This window comes from Coloeus monedula (assembly GCF_965178545.1).
Source record: "Coloeus monedula genome assembly, chromosome: 4".
Taxonomy (NCBI): Eukaryota; Metazoa; Chordata; class Aves; order Passeriformes; family Corvidae; genus Coloeus; species Coloeus monedula.
The window spans coordinates 52,319,080-52,341,779 of record NC_138784.1 but is presented as its reverse complement, the minus strand read 5'-3'; the positions used below and the strand labels follow the sequence as shown (position 1 = coordinate 52,341,779).

Sequence of the window (22,700 nt, the reverse complement as noted above, 5' to 3'; positions counted from 1 at the left end):
TATAATACGTCATACAGGCGGTTTCTCTTTTTAAAAATTTATTTAAAGAAAAAAATAATCTAAAACACCTGTATCACTAGAATACTTTGGTGTACAAAGACAGCATTGGACAGTACCTGGCCAAACTCTGGGGCTGCCCTCGTTTTCAACAGCTCTAGCATAATGAGACATCAAAGACTAGTAGCAAAATCTCCCTGCAACATTCCAAATATAAAACTTTTTGTACAAATATATTTTTCTTCATAGTACGTAATCACTCTTAAAATACATAATTTCCTTAGCAAAAGTTTGCAACAATATTAAAATAAATAAAATATCCTAGAGAACATTCAGTTCCATAATAAAACTGCAAACCAGAAGAGTATAAAACTTAATTTCATTATTAAAGTCTACTTCTGAGAGGTTGGGTTTTTTTGTTGGGTTGTTTTTCTGGTTTTTTTTGGTTTTGTTGTTGTTTGTTGTTGTTGTTGTTGTTTTTGTTAGGCCAAAGTAAAAAGCATGTAAAGATGCCAGACCTGTGCAGACTATTACAGGTCCACTGCCAGGAGTCCTACCTTTTGCTAGATACTGATGTCAGCCTGCACTCATCCCACTGTGAGTGTGTGCAGGGTCAGGGTGACAGTTGCCTAGGGTTTAAGAGGAAATATCAATTCTCCCTTAACTGTGGAGATATGACGGATGTTGATAGGCTTCCAAGTCAATATCCTCTCTTCCTTCATTTTCACCTACACACGTGGCATTTGGCCTTTCCTGCTAAGCTGAAATTACTGTTGCTGCATGGAAAACAAAGAGGAGGAAGTTTTCTGTGCATTTTGCTGATATTGTCCCTTAATTCATTTGCAGGAAGTGTATCCAAAGAAGGTTTTTACATACGGATTTTTCTATTTTCCATCCAGGTTTGATTATTTTTTTCAAATTTTTCCTGCTGTCTAGTCCTCTCACCCCAGCAAGAACATTTCTAAAAGTTTTCTGAAACAATTATGTGAGGCTAGACAGGTTACTTCTGCTTACTATTGTGTTTGCATCCAATCAGAGCAGCTTTTCAAAGGAAATCTGGTTTCACCACTATAAGTGGCAAAACCTCAAAGAATGTACTAACTTACATATGATTAACCACAGAAGGGAAGAAATTCCCACATGCTCATGTGGTCACTGCAGTGAACACCTCCTGCAAGGCTGAATTTGTCCATGGCTGAGGTTCAGAAGTGCTTGTCCTGTCATCATGGGGCACTGCTGACCATTCACTCCACAAAGAGGGTCTCCACACAGCATCTCACAGCCTTGTCTCCTGCACTTCTTCCTCCGTCTCCTCCTGCAAGGCAGTGATTTGGGGTCGGGGTTTGCGTTTGCTGGAGTTTCTGTGGTGTGCTGGGAGTAGTTTAAGGCGCTCGGCGTGACTGATGGCCTGTCTGAAGGAGCTCTTCTCGTTCAGCAGCTTCTGGATGGATTCGTACTGCCGCAATTTATTGTCCTCAATTACCTGGAGAAACATCACGCCTTTAGATGAGCAGTGGAGGTGCTGACAGAATTCAGCTAATGCAACTAATGGAGCAGGGAAGAGACATGAAGACATGGCAAACATCTTCTAATAGAAAAAGCCCAATTTACAATTTCTAATTTCTAGTTTGCAGTTTCTAATTACGACTACAAAAACATACATTAAAATTTGAATATGCGGAAAAGGTGCCTATTGCCCAAATTACAAAACACCGCTGGACTGGCTGGTTTCTCCTTGTGACTTGGTTTTACCTCTGAGTCCCTTTGCTGAAGACTCCCAGTACCGTGGCATTTCCCTGGCACTGCTGAACTGCCCAGTTAAGAAAGCGTTAACTGTTCTATCGCAAGCAGAGGGAGAAGGCTGCCAGTAAGGCGCCAGGCTTTCTTTGCTTTCTTCAAACAAGGAAGCACTGCTCACCTCTGTTTGAAGGAGACAACAGGTTTGCCCTGTAAGGCTCTGCCAGTCTCCCCTGTCAGGCCGGAGACAAACTAAAATCAGGCTCCTTCGCTGGCACTGCAGTGACAGCACATTTTGGGTAAGAGCACAGGTCTGACAGGAGAGAACTTTTTGAATCTCTGTTGCTAAAATGTGCTCTGGAGGGTGGGAAGCCTTTTCAGGGCGGAGGCTGCCTGCCTGCTAGGGCTCTGCTGCCACAGTGGCTGGGAGGAAGGCTGAGTCCAGCACAAACAGAGGAGCAGCACATCCAAAAGGTTGTACAACCTGCCTACTGACTAGCCTGCTTTAACTTCAGGTAGCGTTCCTCCTGCCATACTAATGCACCCAATCAAATAGACATGGAAAACCAGAGTGTTTCACTCTGCTAATAAAATTTAGATGCCGTCTTATAGAAGACTGAAGAAAATACAGAGGGAAGAACCTTGTTTTTAAGAACAATTTACATTACTTGTCTTTTCTTTACTAACCATTTTTATACAATGAAGGAAATATCCCAGGACTGCAGTAATTTGTCCCTGTGATTAAACATGAAAGGAATATTTACATGGCTAGTTGAAAGAAATCAGCAATTCTGATCATCACATATTAGGAAACCCCTCTTCCCCAGGCAGCCTCCTATTGCTCAAGTGCAGCTGATTCTGCATTTGCAATTGTAAAGCTTTGTGAGATGATGAGATTTTTCTGCATCTCCTGAGCCAATCAAAAATATAAGGCACCTGGATCAGCAGCTGGATAATCTACACAACTTTCCTTCCGGTTGAAACTTTCTTTCTTGCCTCTCCAGAGCAAGACCCAGCCCATCTGAACACAGGTGTCTGTGACAGCTCAGGTGAAAGAGCAAACAGGAGCCTGCTGCTGTTCTGCCAATGGGTAGGTTGCTCAACTTCCCTGAATGATCACCATCAATCCAGAAAACATCATCATTTCCACTTGGTCTGTTCTGCACATTCATCAAATGCAGGGAGACAACAGTAAACGAGCCTATGAGAAATGCTCACCAAGAATCTCTGGCACTCCAGCATCGCCTCCAGCCTGTGCTCGGAGAGTATCACTGTGCAGTTGGCAAACGCGTGCTTCAGGGTCTTCCTGATCACTTGGGAAGTTCTGAAGGGCAAACAAACATTGGCATTCAGACTGCAAGGTGCATGCCCATAACTACATAGATGTGTGTAACAGCCTGGCTGTGTGTCGCAGAGCTCACGCTCAGGGACACAGCTCTGAGGTGCCTCAGCTGCACCTCTGCTGCGAAAATACCTATCAGCCATAGAGCTAAGGTTGTAACCAGGCTTCCCTGGTCCTCCATGCAGAACTACCAACATACATTACTGAAATCAGGTTTAGTAACAGGCCAGGGAAGTTACAAAAGGTCTCTTTAGATGGTGCTGCCTCACAGGTTTTCTTATTTCATATTAGAAAACAGAACAAATGAACAAAACATACACAGGATCCAGGTGAGCACTTGGTTCATCGAGCAGCAAGATCTTAGCTTTGCTGAGAACTGACCGGGCGAGGCACATCAGCTGTTTGTGGCCATGACTGAGGACACAGCCTCCATCCACAAGAACAAAATCAAGCTTGCCTGGAAATTGCTCTATTACAGACTTCAGCCCAACCTGCCGGAGAAAAAAAGGACATGAAAAACTGGCAAGATATAATTACTGCTGACTGCAGCAGTCATTTACATCATTGTAAATGCTAAGGAAAGTGATTTTTGAAAGGAAAACAGGCTTCTTTGGTTGCTAGGAGTTTAAAAAGCAATGACGAAAATTTATATGTGACATTATAGCAACAGAGAAAATAACCCTGCTCACCATGGCCACTGTCTCTATAGCTCTGACAGTGTTTCCATGTGGTCCTTTCACTGCCCCAAAGGCCTTGTGCACTTTGGTTAAACTAATGGCACGAGGGGCTTCCCTCCGGCACTGGTGACAAAGAGTTTAGAGGGGTGCCCATGCCATGTGAAGCTGCTGACTTTGGACCAGAAACCAGAGTCCAGCCCAGGAGATATTTTCTGACTGTTTCTTCCAGTGCTCCTGTTTACTCTCATTGGGAGATTTACACCCCAAAGCAAAGCTTTCCATCTTGCACAGATCCAAACCAACTGTGCTCCTTGGCCTTATCAGCAGAGTTCAGAGAGACATTTTCACAAAATATGAGAACTAGGAAATATATGTGAGTTGCATCGCTCTATAAAACACTATAAAAATGTACTGAAATCCCAGAAATTTATGAAGGCCACCTCCCTTGTATTTTTTAAATATTATTGATCTCCAACTAATTTGCATTCATGGAAAACAAAAAATTTGAATTCCTACTTTGTGTTTTCACTTTATATGGAAACCATATTAAACTGTGGTGTATGGGTATATGTGTTGTGTTTCTGAAGAGCTCGTGCTTTAATTTGTAAGCAAATAAAGGTCAGTGTTTTGTTCCTCGCTTCTCTTTTGAACACACATTGTGTCCTTCATGAAATTTTGCATTTAATGGCTGGAAAATGTGCTTTCATCTTACAACTGCTTTCTTCTTACAACTGCACAAGGTGTCTCCATGTACCTGTAGGGCTCAGACAGCTGACTGCAGGAGTAAGACTTTGGCTCACAAGTTGACATAAGTCTGACAGATCCAGGTGCTGAAATATGTGGGCAATAAAAAATGAAACATCAGACAAGGCCTTGTCCTCTGCAGTTGATTGCAAGGAGCATAAAAAGCTGATGCTGATCTCAGGAGGATCCTCTAAATCCTCAGCAGTCAACATGGATCTGGAATAAGCTGACAGACAATTTCTGTGCCGTGCTCCCAAAGTTACACTGACTCACTGCCACTGCCGAGCCAGACTTCAAGAGCATGAACTTGGTAAACAATTCAATCACTCCTAGTAAAAAGCATTACAGCACTTTCTTTTTTCTATTTGCTTTGCATTCTTGCCTGTGCAATGAAAACCTCAGTATCACGTATGGATTTGCCAAACTCCTTAATGATAAACATTTCAAAGTAAAATTTTTTTCATGCCATTGTAAATGAGGTTTAGCTTTTCAAAATCCCAAGCTCAATTCAAACACACACTGGAAACAGTCCTCCAAAGCAGGAGAGCTTATCTTCTTCAAGAAAGGGGATATTGATCCACACTCAATTTTTTCCTGAGTCTCAGAGAAGCAGAGAAACAGCACTGAGCACACTGCACTAAGCACGCTATTGTCTCTGCTAGGACTGTCTGAAAAGCTGCTGTCAAACCATCTAAACAAAAATATCATGATATTTTTATTTGGCAGTAAATTACTCACAGAACACGTCTACTTTCCTCTTTTCCAAATGTAGGGAAGAAATTATAAAAACCCAAGAAACCAAGCAGAGACAGTTAACATCCTGGATAGGAAAGGAGGAAGCTTTCAGATTAAGTCCCACACCTGTAAGCATTTTTTGATACCTGAGACTTGCAATGAAAAAGGAAAATGGCACCAATTCATGGTTAGGTCTGTATTAATTAGGTCATCTGTGCCTTGGAAAAAGGTATCCACTTTCTAGGCTGCGGCCTTTTCCCTCCTGTAATGCTCCCCTGACTTTTCCTGGGAATTATGGACACTTCCGCAACCCATGAAGCACTGTCAGAGCCAAGAGGTGGCACCTGACAACTGCAGTGTGTGGGACTGATGCCATGATGATTTTTTGCGTTTTCTTTTATACCCCTGTTATACCTTTTTTACAACTTCTGTATTCTTAGTGCTTTTTGCCTACATTCTTGGACTTGTTTGTCAAGCTGAGAGACTAAACATTTTAGAAGCTTCATAGCTAGGGATCAGTGTGCCCCAGAGCCCAAGGTCCTCTCCAGAACACACTCTGTAAACTAAGAACCTTCCAGGGGAAGGTTCCTTGGGGAGGGGGTCTCACTCGAGCCTCTCATTGGGGAATCTTTGATAGATATGCTAATTAGTAAAATCTATAATGTTATACCAGGTGTTTTGGGGGGGGACATTTGGAAGGGTACATTTCGATGCATTTGACCTGGATGTAGTGTAGCTAAGGATCCTTAAAATAAATACCAAGGTAAAATCCCTTTTCCCCTTCTAACCGTGTATGACTCTTGATTTTAAGACCAGGAAAAGGCATCAGGACCAGTGCAACATGGAAACAGAATCTGGCTCCTAAGCTTGGGAATTGGAAAAAAAAAGTTGCTGAAACCTCAACAGAATATTAGAAGAAAACCTCCAGGTTCGAAAATCTAACATTCCATGACTCTTATTTTCCACGGCAGAGGAAGCTCCATGACACAAGTAGCACAAAAGCCTGAATGCCTTGCCAGAGAGTGCTCCCCTCAGCTGGCTTCACATTGGCCTGAGAATTGAAATAACTATTTATATAAAACGTAATTTATATGGTTTGTAGCACAGTATGACCTTTCCTCCGCACTTGTTTCCTAAGATTCTACATAAATGTAAAGTATGACAATCATTTGACCTACACTGCACCCTGCTGTAACCACATCACCAGAGGGAGACAAATAACACAGAACAGCTGTACCTCCTCTGCAACTTTCCATATTTCTTCATCATTCCACTGCCCATAAGGATCCAAATTCATCCGAAAAGTTCCAGAAAATATGAACACTTTCTGCAAGAAAAAAGACATACAGACACAGGTAGATAGATAACATTGTATAAAGCATTAGAAATTGTGAAGCATACAGAGAAAAGAATAACCTTGTGCAATTACCAGATAGAGCTAACTGCAGGTTATTAATTTTTTAAAAAAATATTGTTCAAAAAAAGTGATTTTGAAAACCCTTATATATATATTAAGGTTTTGAAAATTATCTTAATAAAATCATAGACAAAATTGTCTGAAAACCAGCAAACCCCAAATTTCAGCAGTTTTCAGAATAAAAGATTTCCTGTATTGTCATTTTGAAACAAATCTTTTAAAACTACTTTTGATTCTTGACTACGTGAAACATATTAAAACATTAAAAAAAAAAAAAAGTCAAACTAAAGTGTGTGTTTACACAGTTTTGTTTAGAGAGAAAGAAACCTATTGCTTATTTGTTAAAATTCAGGGACATTGTCCTCAGTTATTTTTCATCAATGGATTTCTTTTTCTAATAAATTGTAGCCAAATACACATCTCAGCATCATTCTGTCCCTTGGCATTTCACCATGTCCCAGTCCTATCTCAAAAGATGTTCTTTCCCTCTCTCACTGTCGCATGACTGAACTGTGACAGAGCGCGACCTGGTTCATGACTGCAGCGGCAACAACCCACTCTGTTAGAGCTTTCCCTGCCGGACACCGCGGGCTGTGCTCGCTCCGTGCTCTGAGCTTTCCCTGCCGGACACCGCGGGCTGTGCTCGCTCCGTGCTCTGAGCTTTCCCTGCCGGACACCGCGGGCTGTGCTCGCTCCGTGCTCTGAGCTTTCCCTGCCGGACACCGCGGGCTGTGCTCGCTGCCTGCTCTGAGCTTTCCCTGCTGGACACCGCGGGCTGTGCTCGCTGCCTGCTCTGAGCTTTCCCTGCCGGACACCGCGGGCTGTGCTCGCTGCCTGCTCTGAGCATTCCCTGCCGGACACCGCGGGCTGTGCTCGCTCCGTGCTCTGAGCTTTCCCTGCCGGACACCGCGGGCTGTGCTCGCTCCCTGCTCCCTCCTGCCTCGCCTGCCTTCCGCTACAGGAGATGAGGAGGATGCACATTTCCTGGCACTGACAACATGCCCTTCTCGATCTGAAGCTTACTACTCCATTCTGCTTTCCCCATCAGTTCAGGCAAGCAGATTTAGGCGATCATACCTTAGATACACATTTTGTAGCTCAAGAAGCAGTGACTCTGACAGAATTAAATATTTGTTTAATCTCTTTTTACATGGGGTGGGTGTGTCAGATTCTGATGGAAATTAGATTCTTCAAGGGACACTGAGGCTGCACAACATCTCTTAAGGAACCGTTTTTTTCTATGCTGTAAGGTACACCTGCTGTTTGTAATAGGGAGAACTTGCTCTCAAAGAATTTAAGTGCCTTGTTGAGAAATATTACCATTTGCTTGCTCTTTCCTTGTACACACACACAACAAATACCAAGAGGAAAAATTTGAGACAATTATTCTCTTCTGTCTTTCTAAACAAAGTATTTATTTAGAGAAAATATGTTGAAATGCCAGTGATTCACAGCCACGTAAGTTCCTGGAGTCTTGGTAGTCAAACACTACCAAAAGTGAAGGACTAGCTGTACCAGCAGAAAATAACTGAGAGAATACACTTAGCAAGCACTTTCCCAGCCCTTGGCCTGTCTACCACAGTTTCCATCTTATCCAACCTGGGAACTTGGCATTCTTTCATCAGATTTCAAAGTGATTTATACACACACTTACATTAATAATTTAATTATTATTAATTAAAAGTGTAAACATTGCAGAGGAAAATAAATTAAATTAATAAATTTGTTTAAGATATGTATGCCATTGCCAACTTATTTGGTGTAAAAGAGAAGGAAATAACTAATTCAAGAAACCAGAGGAGAAAAGCAGCTGCAATGTGGTGCTGTGCACTCAGTGGGATGGATTTAAGTGCAATGATACCTTCAACACACTGACTGAGCTGCAGAACCACACACAGCTGAAAATTAATAATTGAAGTACTTTTTGTAGAGGCAATGGGGAAAGAGTAGACTCTTTCCCTTATAATTGTTATTGTTAATAACAGTGAAAGCTTCAGTGAAGTACAGCACAGTCCTTTTCCCATGCCCTGCACTGGTTAGGTGGTGTGAGTGGGGTGACATGTTTACAGCAGGATTAGGTTCTTCCAAGTAATGGGTGTGGTGGAAACAACAATGCTGTGGAAACAGTGTCAGACGTGGGTTTGTTCACAGTGTGAGCCCCATACATTTAACTAATGGAATAGGTGTTTTCATCTCTCAGTCGTAAAGAATAGTTAACTGAACAAACCAGTTTTAAAGAAGATAGGGCTGAATAACATTCCCGCTGAAGTGCACCAGGCAGAGCAATAAAGGGTACAACTTTCTTTTGAAGCTGCTGCTATTTCTAATAACTGTGCTTTCAAGGAGCAGGTCACTAAAAGCAAGCTATTCCCAAAAGCAGGGTTGGTTTTTCATCCCCACAAAGTAAATATTTCATTGTCCTGAATTCTGGTACTTCTCTCTCCATTTCAACACCCCCTGCCCCCCAGCTCATTAGAAACCATATGGGGTTCACTTAAGTAAATACCATGTGAGTCACCTGGGCAGTTTAGAGTCTACTTGAAGAGAAGCAGAAACAAATCTCTCCACATTCTTAAAAACTAAAAGTCTGAAGTGAAACAAAAACACCCAAAAGTGAATATGAAGGACTTACATTTTTCATAAATATGGAAGAAGTAGAAATAAGGAGAGCATTGGATGGGTGAATGGATGGCTGGGTAGACTGGCAGCAAATCTGGAAATCAGCATTTCCTTCTCAGTCACTTGTTCAAACTCGCACAGGATGATAACGGGTGTGATTATACAACAAATAGACCTGATATCCACCCACAAGCAAAACACTTGGAAATAAAAATATGGTTGTGTTTATGTTCTGACCACCCCAAATATTGCAGATCAACCCTTCTGAAGGGCATTAATCCCCCTTAGTGGCTACAGCCTCCTGGTGTGTGTGGCAATAAGCTTCCTAAGCAATTTATGTGTTACATGGAGAATCAAGACCCTGGAGTACCTAAGAAAATGCTTACAGAAGAGTTCAGGATCAGCTGAAAGAGGCTGTGAGTGAGAGTAGGAGTGAGAGTATCCCGGCTGTGAGTAGCTGCTGCCGTAACCTGTGTGTGGGTCCTCAGCAAGACCCACGGACCCTTCTTCCCACATGCCTCGGGGCCAAAGAACAAATGTAACATCAGCTGGAACCAGGCAGCAGCCCCACGCACAGAGAAGTTCAGAGTAACAGCAGCATGACCTTCATGTAGCCTCCTCTGCTTTGTCTGAGTTACAGCAGCAATATCAACATGAAACAAAACCAAGTTACTATGTGAGTGCTTTAGTACTAGGTGCAAAGTTAGAGGACTTGTTTTCAGAAGTGTCTTTTAGAGACTTTACATTGACATTGAAATATTTACAGACAAGAGTAAGAGCAAAGAAACAATAAAAACCTGAAAAGTTTTTGGGACCAATTCTGTAACATTCTCCCTTGAAGATGCCAAAACATCTGCCTCCCACAGAGCTTACCAGTAAATATGAGTGCTGTGCTCCTGGCAACACTGAACCCATGATGCAGAAAACAACCTATATACTGCCCGATATGAGCATGAGCATGTGGGGTTGTTAATTAATGTCCCCAGTTGCTCTGTGCACAGGTCTGATGCAGTGGAGGCTCCCCAGTATGGTGGTGCTGACTCATCCCAATGCCCTGCAGGCACCCAGGCTCTGCAGGACCCTTCGTGGGAGCACCTTGGGAAGTGGCCCTACTCGGCAGCTGCACCAGGCAGGAGTGTGCTGGCACACCACAAAGCAGCCATGACCTCCAAAAGTAAGCAGGTCTGAAGGGTATGAGAAATAGGGCTGGAGACAGACAGACGGACAGAGACAGACAGATAAAATGAACAGAATGTGATGGCTGCTGAAAAACTGGAACTACAAAGGTAAAAGTTGCAAAATTTCACTTCTTCAGTAAACAAAGGAGCAAAACAAATTTGATTTTTTTTTGTCAGCTGGCAGTCCTGCAAACTATAGAAAACTTGTTCTCCATGTTAAGCTTGATTTTAACTCTATATGGAGTATTTACATGTCAAAACCAGAGTGAGATCCACTAGGATGCATGGAATAGCACTTAAAAACATCTGAAGTCATCCTCTTCCTTGCAGCTAACAGCACCGCATGAGTCTCGGGTTTCTCATCACTTATTTTAACTGGAAATCATCTGCAGGTCTCCTGTTCTCCATTCAAAGACAAATTTCTGAAGCCACGTTCTCAATCTGACTCCATTAAATACTGCAGGATGCAATCTGCACAAGGACTTGTGCAAGAAAGCCTTAGTGTGTTGAAACCAAATGCATCTGGAAATCCTCACTCTGGAAATGTGGTGGGCAAACACCTGCAGAAGAATCATCAGAAAGGCCTGTCCAGGAAGAAGGGATAATGGGTGCAAAGGTACAGCCTGGTGTCAGTGGAGCAATTGTTTTGTAGGAGGATGACAAACAGCCTGTAGCAGCAGTGTTAGGCAGGCTGTGCTTCAGCGGCACAGCCACGTGAGAAGCTACAGGAAGAAACTTTCTTGTGGGAGCTTCAGGAAATATATTTTATATGATTTAACCCTTTGCACCACTACAAGGCACTGACAACCAGATTTGAGACACTGAAAGAAACAAGGGGTTTCTGCTTCTGCTCGGTGTGATCCCTGACCACCCTGCACATCATTCCAGCACAGCCTGCACGGAGTGGACAGCAGTGTCTTAGGATGCCGTGTGTGCTATGTGGTTGTGCATTAGTGAGGTTCCCACATAGGAAAAGCACTTCTTTTCTACTAAATTGGGAAATTTAGGGTTAAGGAAGAGAAGGAGAGCGTTGGAAAGTTTTCAGGAGGAAGCATGCCTCAGGTAGAGCTCCATTCTCCTTTTGTTGGCAAAGCCTCTCCTGGAGACAGTGAATATCCAGGTGTTGCTGTAGGAGAGCCTCCCAGGAAAGGAAAGGACAACTTTTTTTTTCCATTCTGAAGTGGTAGGTGAATGGCAAAGAACAAAAGGCTCCCTTTGTTCTGCTGGGAAAGGCAGGGTGGCATATGCAATTTCTCTTTCCTAGGAAAGTGCTGGGAAAGTGCTGCTGAAAACTTCATTTTGTTCTGAATGTGGGAACTTTTGAGGCATAATGTGCAGTTCTTTGCCAAGGCTTTGGGACAAGTGCTGCGAGCTGAAGCATGCGAACAGGCTGGCAACTATCATGACCTCCCAGAGAATGGAGGGCTGAGATTATTTGGCATTGATCCATGTATCAGGGACTTGCAAACATGAACTAAATGTGTAAACTTAACAATGCACTAACAAGGCATCTCACTAGCAGAAGGGCAAGTTATATTGCTCATGTAAAAATATGTCTCTTGCATTTTGCTGATGGCTGCATAGTGATGTTTTCTATACCATTAGTGACTATAGTGAGTACTCAGCTATGAGAACTATTCCTCATATTTTTCACAGGGACAATGAGACTACTTGTTACCAAGCATTCAGATTTCTTCTCAGTCCATGCATTCCCAAGGACAGCTGAAGATGGAAAGCAGAAGCCCTGCTGGGCAACCACATCCCAAAGGGCAAAATGCTGAGAGCAAAAGGATGCCTATTGGAGAGATAAGGAAGCCCCTTCCAATACAGAAATTTATACTTGGATGTACAGGAAAATTTTCCAGTGCAGACATAACTTATACTGGTAAAAGCATCCTTCATCCTATACAGCCATGATTGAGAGGACAGCTGTATAACGTACCTGTCCTCCAAACTGAATACCAGCAGCTGCACAGCTGCCTTGATCTGAATGGGGGACATGTTTTCATACTTGCAAGCAACAATCACTCTGCAGAACTGAACCAGCTGTAATAAAGAAATAAAAGTTTAAAGGAATAGATAGATGTGAAAATGTTGAAGAGAGGATAGAAACGGTGACAAGAGGTCAGTTATCAAATGACAGCTTGCCAAGCAAGCCTCAGCTCAGCAGGCAGCGTGTGACCAGTAGAGCTCAGGTAAGAAATGAATCCAACCAGCGGGCTCAACACTGCTCTGTTCGGCTTGGTTTGTTGAGGGTGTAACGTGGCAGGGAAGAAAGGGTCTGTTCTGACAAGGTCAAAGTGCTAAAAAATTGCTGCCTCTAGGAAATTTCAGAGCATGAAATGCACAGAGAAAAGAGTTGTGCCTGCTTTGCATACCTACTCTAAATAAATGGCACTCAGGCTACTACAGAGTAACATGTTTGAAAGGGAAGCTATCACAATTCAAAACTGATCATCACATAGAAAAATTGAATTCTGAGTGTTTGCAAAATCAAGGCCATTTTTTTTCCAGCATGAACATTTCAGTGTCTTTTAACAGTGACCAAAGCTTCAAAACTGACAGCTTTTTTATGTTAAACTACTGGCTGTACCAGAGTCTCTTCAACTATTTTTAAGGGCCTCTTGTAGTCAGTACAACAGCTTTATACTACACATACACTCACCAGCTTTCTAAGACAGTAACCACCTTTCTGAGATGGGAAACTATCTGGGAACAAACCAAATCTTCACAGAAAACATATGGAAACAGCTTTACTGTGGGGACAGGATGGGGGGAACAGCACAATTAGGGTTTGGCAGCTAATGGTTAAAAGGGGATGCTTGGTCACCTTGGTCAGTCCACTCCTAGTGGGTGTGTCAAGGAGGAGGTCATCCAGGGTGACAGATCAAACCGTATTTTTCACTCTCTGGGCCTAGTAGCCACTCCTCAAGGATGGATAAAGGCAGGACAGACTGCATGGCCCCTCACAGCATGGCAGGCTGATCTGCAACCGGTCTCCCACTGCCCCCTGATACTACAAGTGACTCATTGGTAGGACTGCCATCAAGTGTTACTTGAACCAGTCTGCCACAGTCACAGATTTCCAAAGCAATGCACAGTTATGGAAGAGATTGTGTATGTTTTGAAACTGAAGAACTATCCAATGTATAACTGTCAAAGAAGAGATGGTCAATATGTGTTACTCACATATCAGTGTTGTTGGTAAGGACAGACAACAAAAGTACAAAAGCATTAAAATTATGCAGTTCATTCCATCAATTTTCATTCCTACCCTTACAGTGAGCAATCACCTTTTAGTTCTACTGTATGCAGACAATAACATTCAGTATGCAGACAATAACATTCATTTTTCAGACAGATAATCCACAGCTGTAACTGATATAAGACACTGTTCAGTGGTGGGGACATTGGCAAGGGACTCAGAAGCCCTAGGTTTATGTGTTTGCCATCAGTCTGCCAGGGAAAACAGGTGATGTACAGTATCCACGTTAACCATAACATGTGATGTAGACCTTCAGAAAACAGTAGCTGAGAACACTGATTGTATTTTTTTCTTCAGGTGGCACTATCTTATCCTGAATCAAAATGCAAACTGTCTCAGAGAGGCAGGAAGAAGCAGGCTAGAAACACTTCTGTTCAACCGTGCTGTACCTTCCCTTTTCTAGAAGAGTTCTTGTGGGAGTGGCAGAGAAACCCTAAAAATGCGAAGTTTGCTGTGAATCATTGCATCCTTCCACCCATCCATGCCACTCTCCTTTTCACCAAATCTGTGTTTTGTTTCTCAGCATACAAGAACAAACATCTTAAAAGCACCTATGTATATATGGATACAGAACCAATGAAAATAAAGGCACAAAAATATACAATAATCTCATTACCTGAGGAATCACTCCAAATGCTTTTCTCCATTGTTGCACGCTGACCGTGTTCCAGGAGACTCCATCAATTTGGATATCCCCTTCCGTATTCAGCAGTCTTAAAAACGCAAAAAGTAAAGTGCTTTTTCCTGAACCTGTTCTTCCTAAAAGGCCCACCTGCAACGGAAATCATACAAGCAAACATTTAATACTCTTCACATACTAATCACAGACTAAGGCAAAAACCTTAGAGGTCACAGCAGTGAAGAACAGTCCAGATGGATCTCAATGGGATAGCAAATGATATTGATTTGGAATGATAAAAGTCTACAGCAAGGTCTGAATCAAACACTGGGCAAACTCTTCTTTGTTTTGCTAGGATTAACTAGATAAAAAATCTGATAGCCTACCCCTAGCCAAAGGACAGAAATTTGCTTATCTATTATTTTGCACCGATCAGCCCAGCTCTTTGTGCCTGTTCCCTTCACTTTGCTGTGAAGCCCTCCTCAGCAAAATCACATCCAGAAACCAAAAACTAAGTAGGGAGTGCATTTGGATCACCCTAGTAAGCTACTCCACTTTCATATAATTGAAAATAAAGGCTCTAACTCTGATTAGTGGGGTAGCTTGGGGCAGAGGCAGTGGTTACAGCACACATCATGCCATTGGACACCCCTAAGCACCTGTGCAAGTCCTCAACTTGCCCAGTTGGTGCTAATTTTCTTTATCTCTAAGATGTGAAGAAACATAATAATATATATTTTGGGGTTTTTTTTAAGTTGTGAAAGGCATTTAAAGAATAATACAATCAGGCAGAGTCAACATGGGTTCACAAAGGGAAAGGGCTGTTTAACTACTTCCATATCCTTCTGTGTAAAGTCAACCACCTCGTGGAAGAAGGGAAGGCAGTGGATGTACTTTTCCTGGATTTTGGTAAAGCTTTTGATACTGTCCCTCACAGCATCCTTCTGGACAAGTTCTCCTGCTGTGGGATGAGCAGGTTCAGAGTGCATTGGGTGAAGACCTGGCTGAAGGCTTGTAGTGAATGGGGCTACATCTGGCTGCTGTTGGTCAATAGTGGTATTCCTCAGGGCTCAATCCTAGGGACAGTTCTCCTCCATACACTCATCAATGACCTGGATGCAGGAGTCAAATGCACCATTAGCAAAGCTGCTGATGATAGCAAACTGGGAAATGCTGTTGACTCCCTTGAGGACACGAGGCCTTGCAGAGGGATCTAGATAGTTTGGTGCATTGGTCAATGATTAATTGGATGCAATTTAACAAGTCCAAATGTCAGATTCTGCACCTGGGATGGAGCAATACCAGGCACAAATATAAACTGGGAGGGGAGGCTGGAGAGCAGCCCTGCAGAGAGGGATCTGGGGATGCTGGCTGACAGCAGGATAAACGTGAGTCAGCTCTGTGTGCCCAGGCAGCCAAGAGGGCAAACCCCATCCTGGGGTGATCAAACACAGCATCACCAGCTGGGCAAAAGAGGTGATTATCCCACTCTATTTAGCGTTGGAGCAGCCTCACTGGGAGTGCTGTGTGCAGTTCTGGGCTCTGCGTTTAAGAAGGATGTGAAGGTGAGTGAATGCGTCCAGAGGAGGGCAACAAAGCTGGCGAAAGGGCTGAAAGGAACATCCTGTGAGAAGTGTTCAGGAACTTGGGCTTGTCTAGTTTGGAGAGGAGGCTGAGGTGCAACTGATCTGGGATCCAGTGGGAGGACATGTGGAAATGGTTCAAAGCTGAACCACGGGAGGTTCAGACTGGACATTAGGAAGCATTTCTTTACTAAGATGGTGGTTAAACACTTGAACCGGCTTCCTAAAGAGGTGATTGATGCCCCAAGCCTGTCAGTCTTTAAAAGGCCCTTGATGATACTTTAACTTCTGGACAGTCATTAAGTGGTAAGGCAGTAGGACTAGATGATTATTCCATTCCATTCCATTCCATTCCATTCCATTCCATTCCAATTTCCATTCCATCCCTCAGCAGAGGACAGCTCGTCCATTTCCTGCTTGTTGTACTACCTATGAGATAGAGACAAATCCTCTCCAGTTTAAGGAGCACCTGAGTCCAGGGTTCATTATTGAGCTTGAATCACAGCCCTCGAGAAAAAGATTTTTGTTTTTACTGCTCTACCCTCTCTCTGTACAGTACAAAAGTATCTTTTATTTTCCCTACTCCACTGCTTCAAGGGATTTTCCAGGAAGTAAATCCTCCAGCCTGCAGGAGCATCTGCATCTCCATGTTCCAGGAATCACAGGTGTCTCTCTTTCAAAGGCAGAGTGGTTTCAGCATGGTGGTACAGGAAGTCAGAGCTCTGGGTCCAAAATTTTGGTGCCCTCAAACTTAGTAGATGAAACAATCAGTTCATGTAAACCAAGACAAATCTACCAAACTTGGCAAAGATGGTGCTATCCAATTTAGGAGTGAAGATGTGCCTCATGTCAAGGCTAGGGAGCTGTCACTGAACCTGTTTTCTCATTTACCTGGGTCAGTTAAAATCTCCTCTTTGTCTGTATGGCTTCAGCTCAGGAAATCACAAGCCTTTCTTCCTATTCCACCAAGGATGGGCCTTTAGCATGAACTCGAAGCAAAGTGTTAAACTTCTACCTAAATGCTGTCCTGAAACCAAAGCTCTTTCTTAAACACAACCTCAAACACGCATGAAGATTAATCAGAGGTTTGTCAATCCTCTAAACAATAGAGCTGTTTATGGTCTGTAATATAATAATTCAGGGTGGAGGAGAGCCCTCATGGAATGGGTGAGACGGCACCTCCACCCTCCGGCCGCTGGAGCCAGCGGTGCATTACCCTTGGCACGGCAGCCAGTATTCTTTCGTGCCCTGCCCCGTTGGGTCACGCTGTCCCCAGCACCTGCACTCACCAGCAAGCTTCCCTCTCCACACCAGGAGAATTTCAGGCACAGGAACACAACTTGGAAAACTGTTGCATATGTATTTTATCCCAAGTAATTTCTGTTCTTCAGTTACTCTAGAAGATACTTTGTTTTGCAACAATTTAATTTAGAAAACCTTGTCGGACTCAAAATCCTCTTTAGTCACTGAATAGGTTTGTGACAATTCTATACTTAAGCTTAATAGAAGAAAAAACACAACAAAACAGTGTCTTACCCTCTGCCCTGAACTTATTGAAAAGGAAATGTTTTCTAGTACAGCAGCTCCTCCTTCACCGTATTTTGCTGTAAGGTCTTTCACAATCATTTGGCCCCCAGATGGCCAGTGCTTCTCTTCCTTCACATGCTTGTTTTCAATTACAAGGGCATCTGAAAACTGATTATTCTTCTGTGGCTTAGTGCTTTTTGTCTCTTCTGTTGGCATGTCAATGAGTTTAAATATTCGTCCGACAGACCGCATCTACAAATCAAAACAAACACTATTCTAATTATAATTCATACTGAACTATCAAAACAAATGAAATAAAATAGTTCCTAATTCCTAGCCATAACAGTAAGTCTATTTTCTGTGTAAGCTACTGTCACGAGTAACCCAAACCATCACTGAATTCCATACCTATCTGTACCCAAAAACTGTTAATGTCTCTTTAGGACCCGGTGTGGCTGGAACTGGAATTACGGGGCAGTTAGGAGGTGCTGGTCCCTTGAAAAGGTCAGGGCAGCCGAGCCGAGTCCCTCTTGCGCCTGGCAGTGTTTCTGAAGGCGGAGGCTCCACTTTCGGTGGTTTCTGGGCTTCCAACAGTAGCGGCTCAGAAAAACTGCATTTCGCAATTAGAAACTGCTTTCGGAGTGAACTCTGCAAACTCTATTGCCAGTGAAGCTCGAGCAGGTCCTGGGGGGCCGGGTCACCCCGCATCAGCACCAACAGAGCAGTTTCCCCCCGACACACGCACAGTTCAGAGCACACCAGCACCAGCACTGGCAGAGTCCAGCCGGCAGCAGGAGTAGGCGGCAGTGCTGCTGACACCCCCACGCACTGGCACTTCTCACCTGCCACTAGAACGGCTCTGTAAGCTCCCACCTTCCCAGGAGGGTTTTTTTTGTGCGTCATTTTCCCCTTTGTCTCCTGGACTGCGTGGTCACCTGGAGGGTGCCATCTTGGGGGAGAGAGTTGGTGCCATTTTCCCTTTGTCTCCGTACACACAGCCAGCAGTGGGGGCTGCCATCTTGGGAGGGGTGGTACCGTGACATTTTGGTGTCTCTTTGCTCCTGTGCAGTTCATGAGATTTAACAGTTTTGTAGCTAGTGATTATTTACTGTTATTATTTACTGCCCATTGCTGTTTCACTTGTTAGTAAACTCTTACTTTTTCACTTATATCTACTCATTTGTTCCTTATTGGTGGAAAGAGATTGGTTGAAACGAAGGGGAGGTAACTCATTTTAGAGTGTCCATCTCTTTAAAGGGTCTTAAACCACAACAGCTATACTATGATACAATCTTCAAAGGTACACTGCTTCTTGTATAGAGCTCTAGATTCCACTGCACTTACACTACTGACATTGGCCCAACATATGATTCCTCTTGCTTCCTTTTTAAATGGACATAATAGCTCTTTCTACCTTTAAATATCTATTTTGAAAAGTGATGACTTGTATCTATGAAAAGAAAGGATAATCATAAAAACAACATGGGTCACTTAAACTCTTTCCTTCAGGAAGGTATGGAGCTGACCAAAACCTGAAGTTCTCTGAACAATGACTGATCTCCAAAGATCAGCAGACTGCATGGAATTTGAAAAATGCAAAGCAGTAGCGTTAAGTAAAGAGGAACAAGCATCAGACAGTAACATTTGAGTATTTATGAGAAATTATAGTTTAAAAAAATTAGTAGTAAGTTCCATGATAATGACTTTTGTATCAGTAATTATATGTATTAGGTGAAATAATAAAGTCTTGTAGTTAATGAACTTCAGACAGAAGTTGCTAGTAGCCGTCTTGGTGAATTTTCAAAAGAATGTGGACTAGAAAGGATCCTCTTATCTTACTTGTATTAAATGGGTCAAGGATCAATAAATAAATAATTATTCTCCTTCACTACAATTTCACTGCTCGGGTGGTCAGAAAACATATTTTTTACTTTATGGACAACTTCGCTGTTATAACTTTATTAATTTTAAATTCTGAAGAGCTCCTTTTACTATCTCCTTTCCCCATTCATCTATGGAGGGATACCTTAGACCTGGTCACCCTTTGTTCTCCAGGACTAAAGAAAATCCAGGTTTAAGCCTCTTTCCTAATATATGTTCTCCTTCTCCAAACAGCTCAGTTCAAATCAAGCTTTCCTGTCTGACCAGAATGTACACAGCATTTTGGGCGATGTTTCACAAGGACATTATACAAATGCCTTGGTACTTCCCTATCTATATTAGGAATATCTGCATTAACACATCCTAGGATCATACACTATTATCTTCACAGTCACATCTTAATGTTTGACTGAGGGGTGGTCAGCCAAGCTTTTCTCCATTTCAGCCATTTCTAACCAAGATCCTCACTTAAAACTGAGGTTATTCTTAAATTCAAGCATTTGCACTTTTGTTACTGAAATCTATTTAATATCTGCCATTTGAGGTCACCTAATACATTTCAACTCCCAGGATCTTTATGCCTACACTGCCTTTCTGCCTTTGGCACAATTCTTCAACACACTTTTTTATTTTATTGAGAACATTTAAAAAAGATTAAAATTAGCTCAGTCAGCAATCTAATCTTTGTTGAGTAGCCTCCCTACAGGTTAATACTTAGAGCTTAATGCCATTTCCTTTCTGACCAACTCATTAACTAGTTTACAGGTCTTGTAATAATCCTTATATCCTTCATTTATATAATTCCTGAAACAGAGCCACAGTCAATGCTTTCCTGAAGGCAAATGAGATCTGTTACATTACTTTTGTCTGGAAAATAAATCATCAGACACATTTATGAGGGTAGTGTGATGCAACCTTAATGTCAGCAAACCTGACTCCAATCTACAAGCACCACATTTTTAATTAAGTCTTAAAAATAGTTTCTGAAGACTGCTGCTATGACACCAACAAACTGATGGTGGTATCAATGACTTCTCATTTCTCCTTCTCAACAAAAAATTGACAGTTGTTATTTTATCACATGCCACCACCATTGCCAGCTTGTTTTATATATTTGAAGTGGCCATTATCAGATTTCCAGCTTCTTGGCCAGTTCTTCCTGAACACTTGGAGGTGAGGTCTGCTCTACCTGGTACGGATGGCATTGTTCCAGTCTGGTTTCACATGTTTAATCGAAATGTCCAACTGCAGAACCCAAACATCCCTAGCTGAAGACTCTGATCTTAGATGGATTGACTCACAGGTGGTCACAGGTGTGTGTCCCTCCACAAACTTTACAGGATATTTAGGGAGACCAGGATTCTAGCTGGTTTTGCATGTAATTCCCACCTCAGATATTATAAATCCCATTTCTGCCTTCTGCTCCACTTTCAAGCTCACAGATTAGACACTGCTTTTTTAGTGAAAAGTAAGATCAAGTATTTATCCAGATTATGAGCCATTTGCAAGCCTTACTCTGATTTTGTCAAGTTTCTCTTTTCTATCTACTTCTTGACCTCCAACACATAGCTTGTTTAGGTTAACATTAAAATCCATTCTGTAGAGGCTGTAATTTCTACCATACTGACAGAGAATGTTGTTCATGCTGGCAGTCCTGGAGTCTTCAAAATGTCCTATTTTTCTCCTGTTCAGGAAACAAGTTTCAGCTCCTTACTTGAAAAAGACGTGACTTCCCTTTACATTCAGGTACCTAAATTCCCCAGTCCAACTAATTAATTAATTAGATTCCTTGTTTTACAAAAACTTTTTCCTGTAAACAACATTTGATCTCTACTCCGTATTCTCTGAAATATGTCTCTATTTAGTGGTATCGTGGAAAACCCTCTGTAAATTTTTGTTTAACTGCTTTTATATTCCTTCTGCAAAGTGCTTCTACTTGACATATTACGTAGGATTCCTTTTTGCTCTTCAATCCCGATTGAAATATTGTTAGGTAGATTTTCTATGTTGAAGCAAATACAAGGGACTACTGGGATCATAGCTTACATCTCAGTATCTTGAAACCTAATTGTGACAGAAGTTTAAAAAAGCGTGCTAACACACAAGCCTGTCAATTCTTATTTCCATCTCAACCACTGTGCAAGATGGAAAAGCATGGTCTTCATCATGTTCATGTACATATGCCAGCTCATTTTGGTGATACAAACGGGAAGACCGTGGATCCGGCTGACAATTTTCTCCCTGACTGTCAATAGTAAATCCCACAATGAGCACCATGCAGTTATTTTAATAGGTGTTTGAGAGTACCTTTGTTTTCACAAAACTTCGCTTTATAGAAATATAGCCATTTTAGAAATGAAAGTCTTTCTTGACTTCGTCAAGAACTGTGAATGCTTGTACAGGCAGAGATTCCCCATAACTGCCCAAGAGATCATACCACTACACACTGTCTAATGTCTGCTGTGAAGCCAGCTGGATGAAGAGCCTTTCTACACAAAAGAAAATTTAATCCCAATGTCCTAGCTCTCATGACAGACTTACCAGTTATGTATGCAGATATTTTAGACAGTTTAATAATTTTAAAATCAATTCTGAATTCCTTGTTCTATAGCTTGAATTATGATTTAAATCTGGGCAGAATGTAGCATGTCAGTAACATTTTACAAAAATATCCATTCTTCGTTTCACAGGTAGAAATATTCTGTCATTCATAATGACAGGTATAGGATAGGTGACAGCAAGCTTCTTATCCATTATTCCCATCAGTACTGTGCCAGCTATATTCATGTTCTTTAACTAGTACTTTTGAACAAAGGAGTATATTTACTATTTTCATCCCTAAGTCTATAGCATAGTACACTATTTTTAGCCTTGCCTGACTGTATTTTACAGAGATTTTAATAGCACTGCAAATTCTTTAATTTATTCTAATTAATATCACTTAAACTCTTCTTAACTTTGAAGGAGAATCCATAACATAATTTTATAATGCATATTTCCAGAAGGTGGAAGAAGTAATTCTTTTACAAGTAAGCTAATACACTTAATTTAATCAGGCTCTGTGTTATCTTCTCCTAAAAAGAGAACAGTGGCTCTCTTCAGACCAGACACACACAGTATTCAATGGCTGTGGTGCAAGACATCACCTCCTCACAAACACACTGCCTGGAAAGCGCAGTGTGCAGCTGGGAGATCCTGTGGGAGATTGGTCCAATGGTTCATGTTGTACAAAACCCTGTGCATTAAGTCACTGCCAAAACTGGCTCTGTAGGCAGAACATATGGTTGTACCATGGTTTCACATCATCTGCTGTTACATTTTGGGTGCACTTATAGGACGTACTTCTCTTTGGAACTGAAAAAATGAACTACTTAGTTCA

At 42.1% G+C, this 22,700-nt stretch overlaps 1 protein-coding gene across 2 annotated transcripts in view; it reads right to left on the bottom strand.

The window, feature by feature from the left end:
- Nucleotides 1–260: 260 nt before the first annotated feature.
- Nucleotides 261–22,700, bottom strand: part of CFTR (CF transmembrane conductance regulator) — a 90,511-nt gene continuing 68,071 nt past the window's right edge. For both annotated transcript variants that reach the window (XM_082279754.1, XM_082279755.1), the window contains exons 21-26: nt 17,450–17,692; nt 14,328–14,483; nt 6,470–6,559; nt 3,395–3,567; nt 2,953–3,058; nt 261–1,480 (exon numbers count right to left, since the gene is read on the bottom strand). In XM_082279754.1, coding sequence (XP_082135880.1) covers nt 1,274–1,480; nt 2,953–3,058; nt 3,395–3,567; nt 6,470–6,559; nt 14,328–14,483; nt 17,450–17,692 — 975 coding nt within the window. In that variant the 3' untranslated portion in view covers nt 261–1,273. The remainder of the gene's footprint in view (nt 1,481–2,952; nt 3,059–3,394; nt 3,568–6,469; nt 6,560–14,327; nt 14,484–17,449; nt 17,693–22,700) is intronic.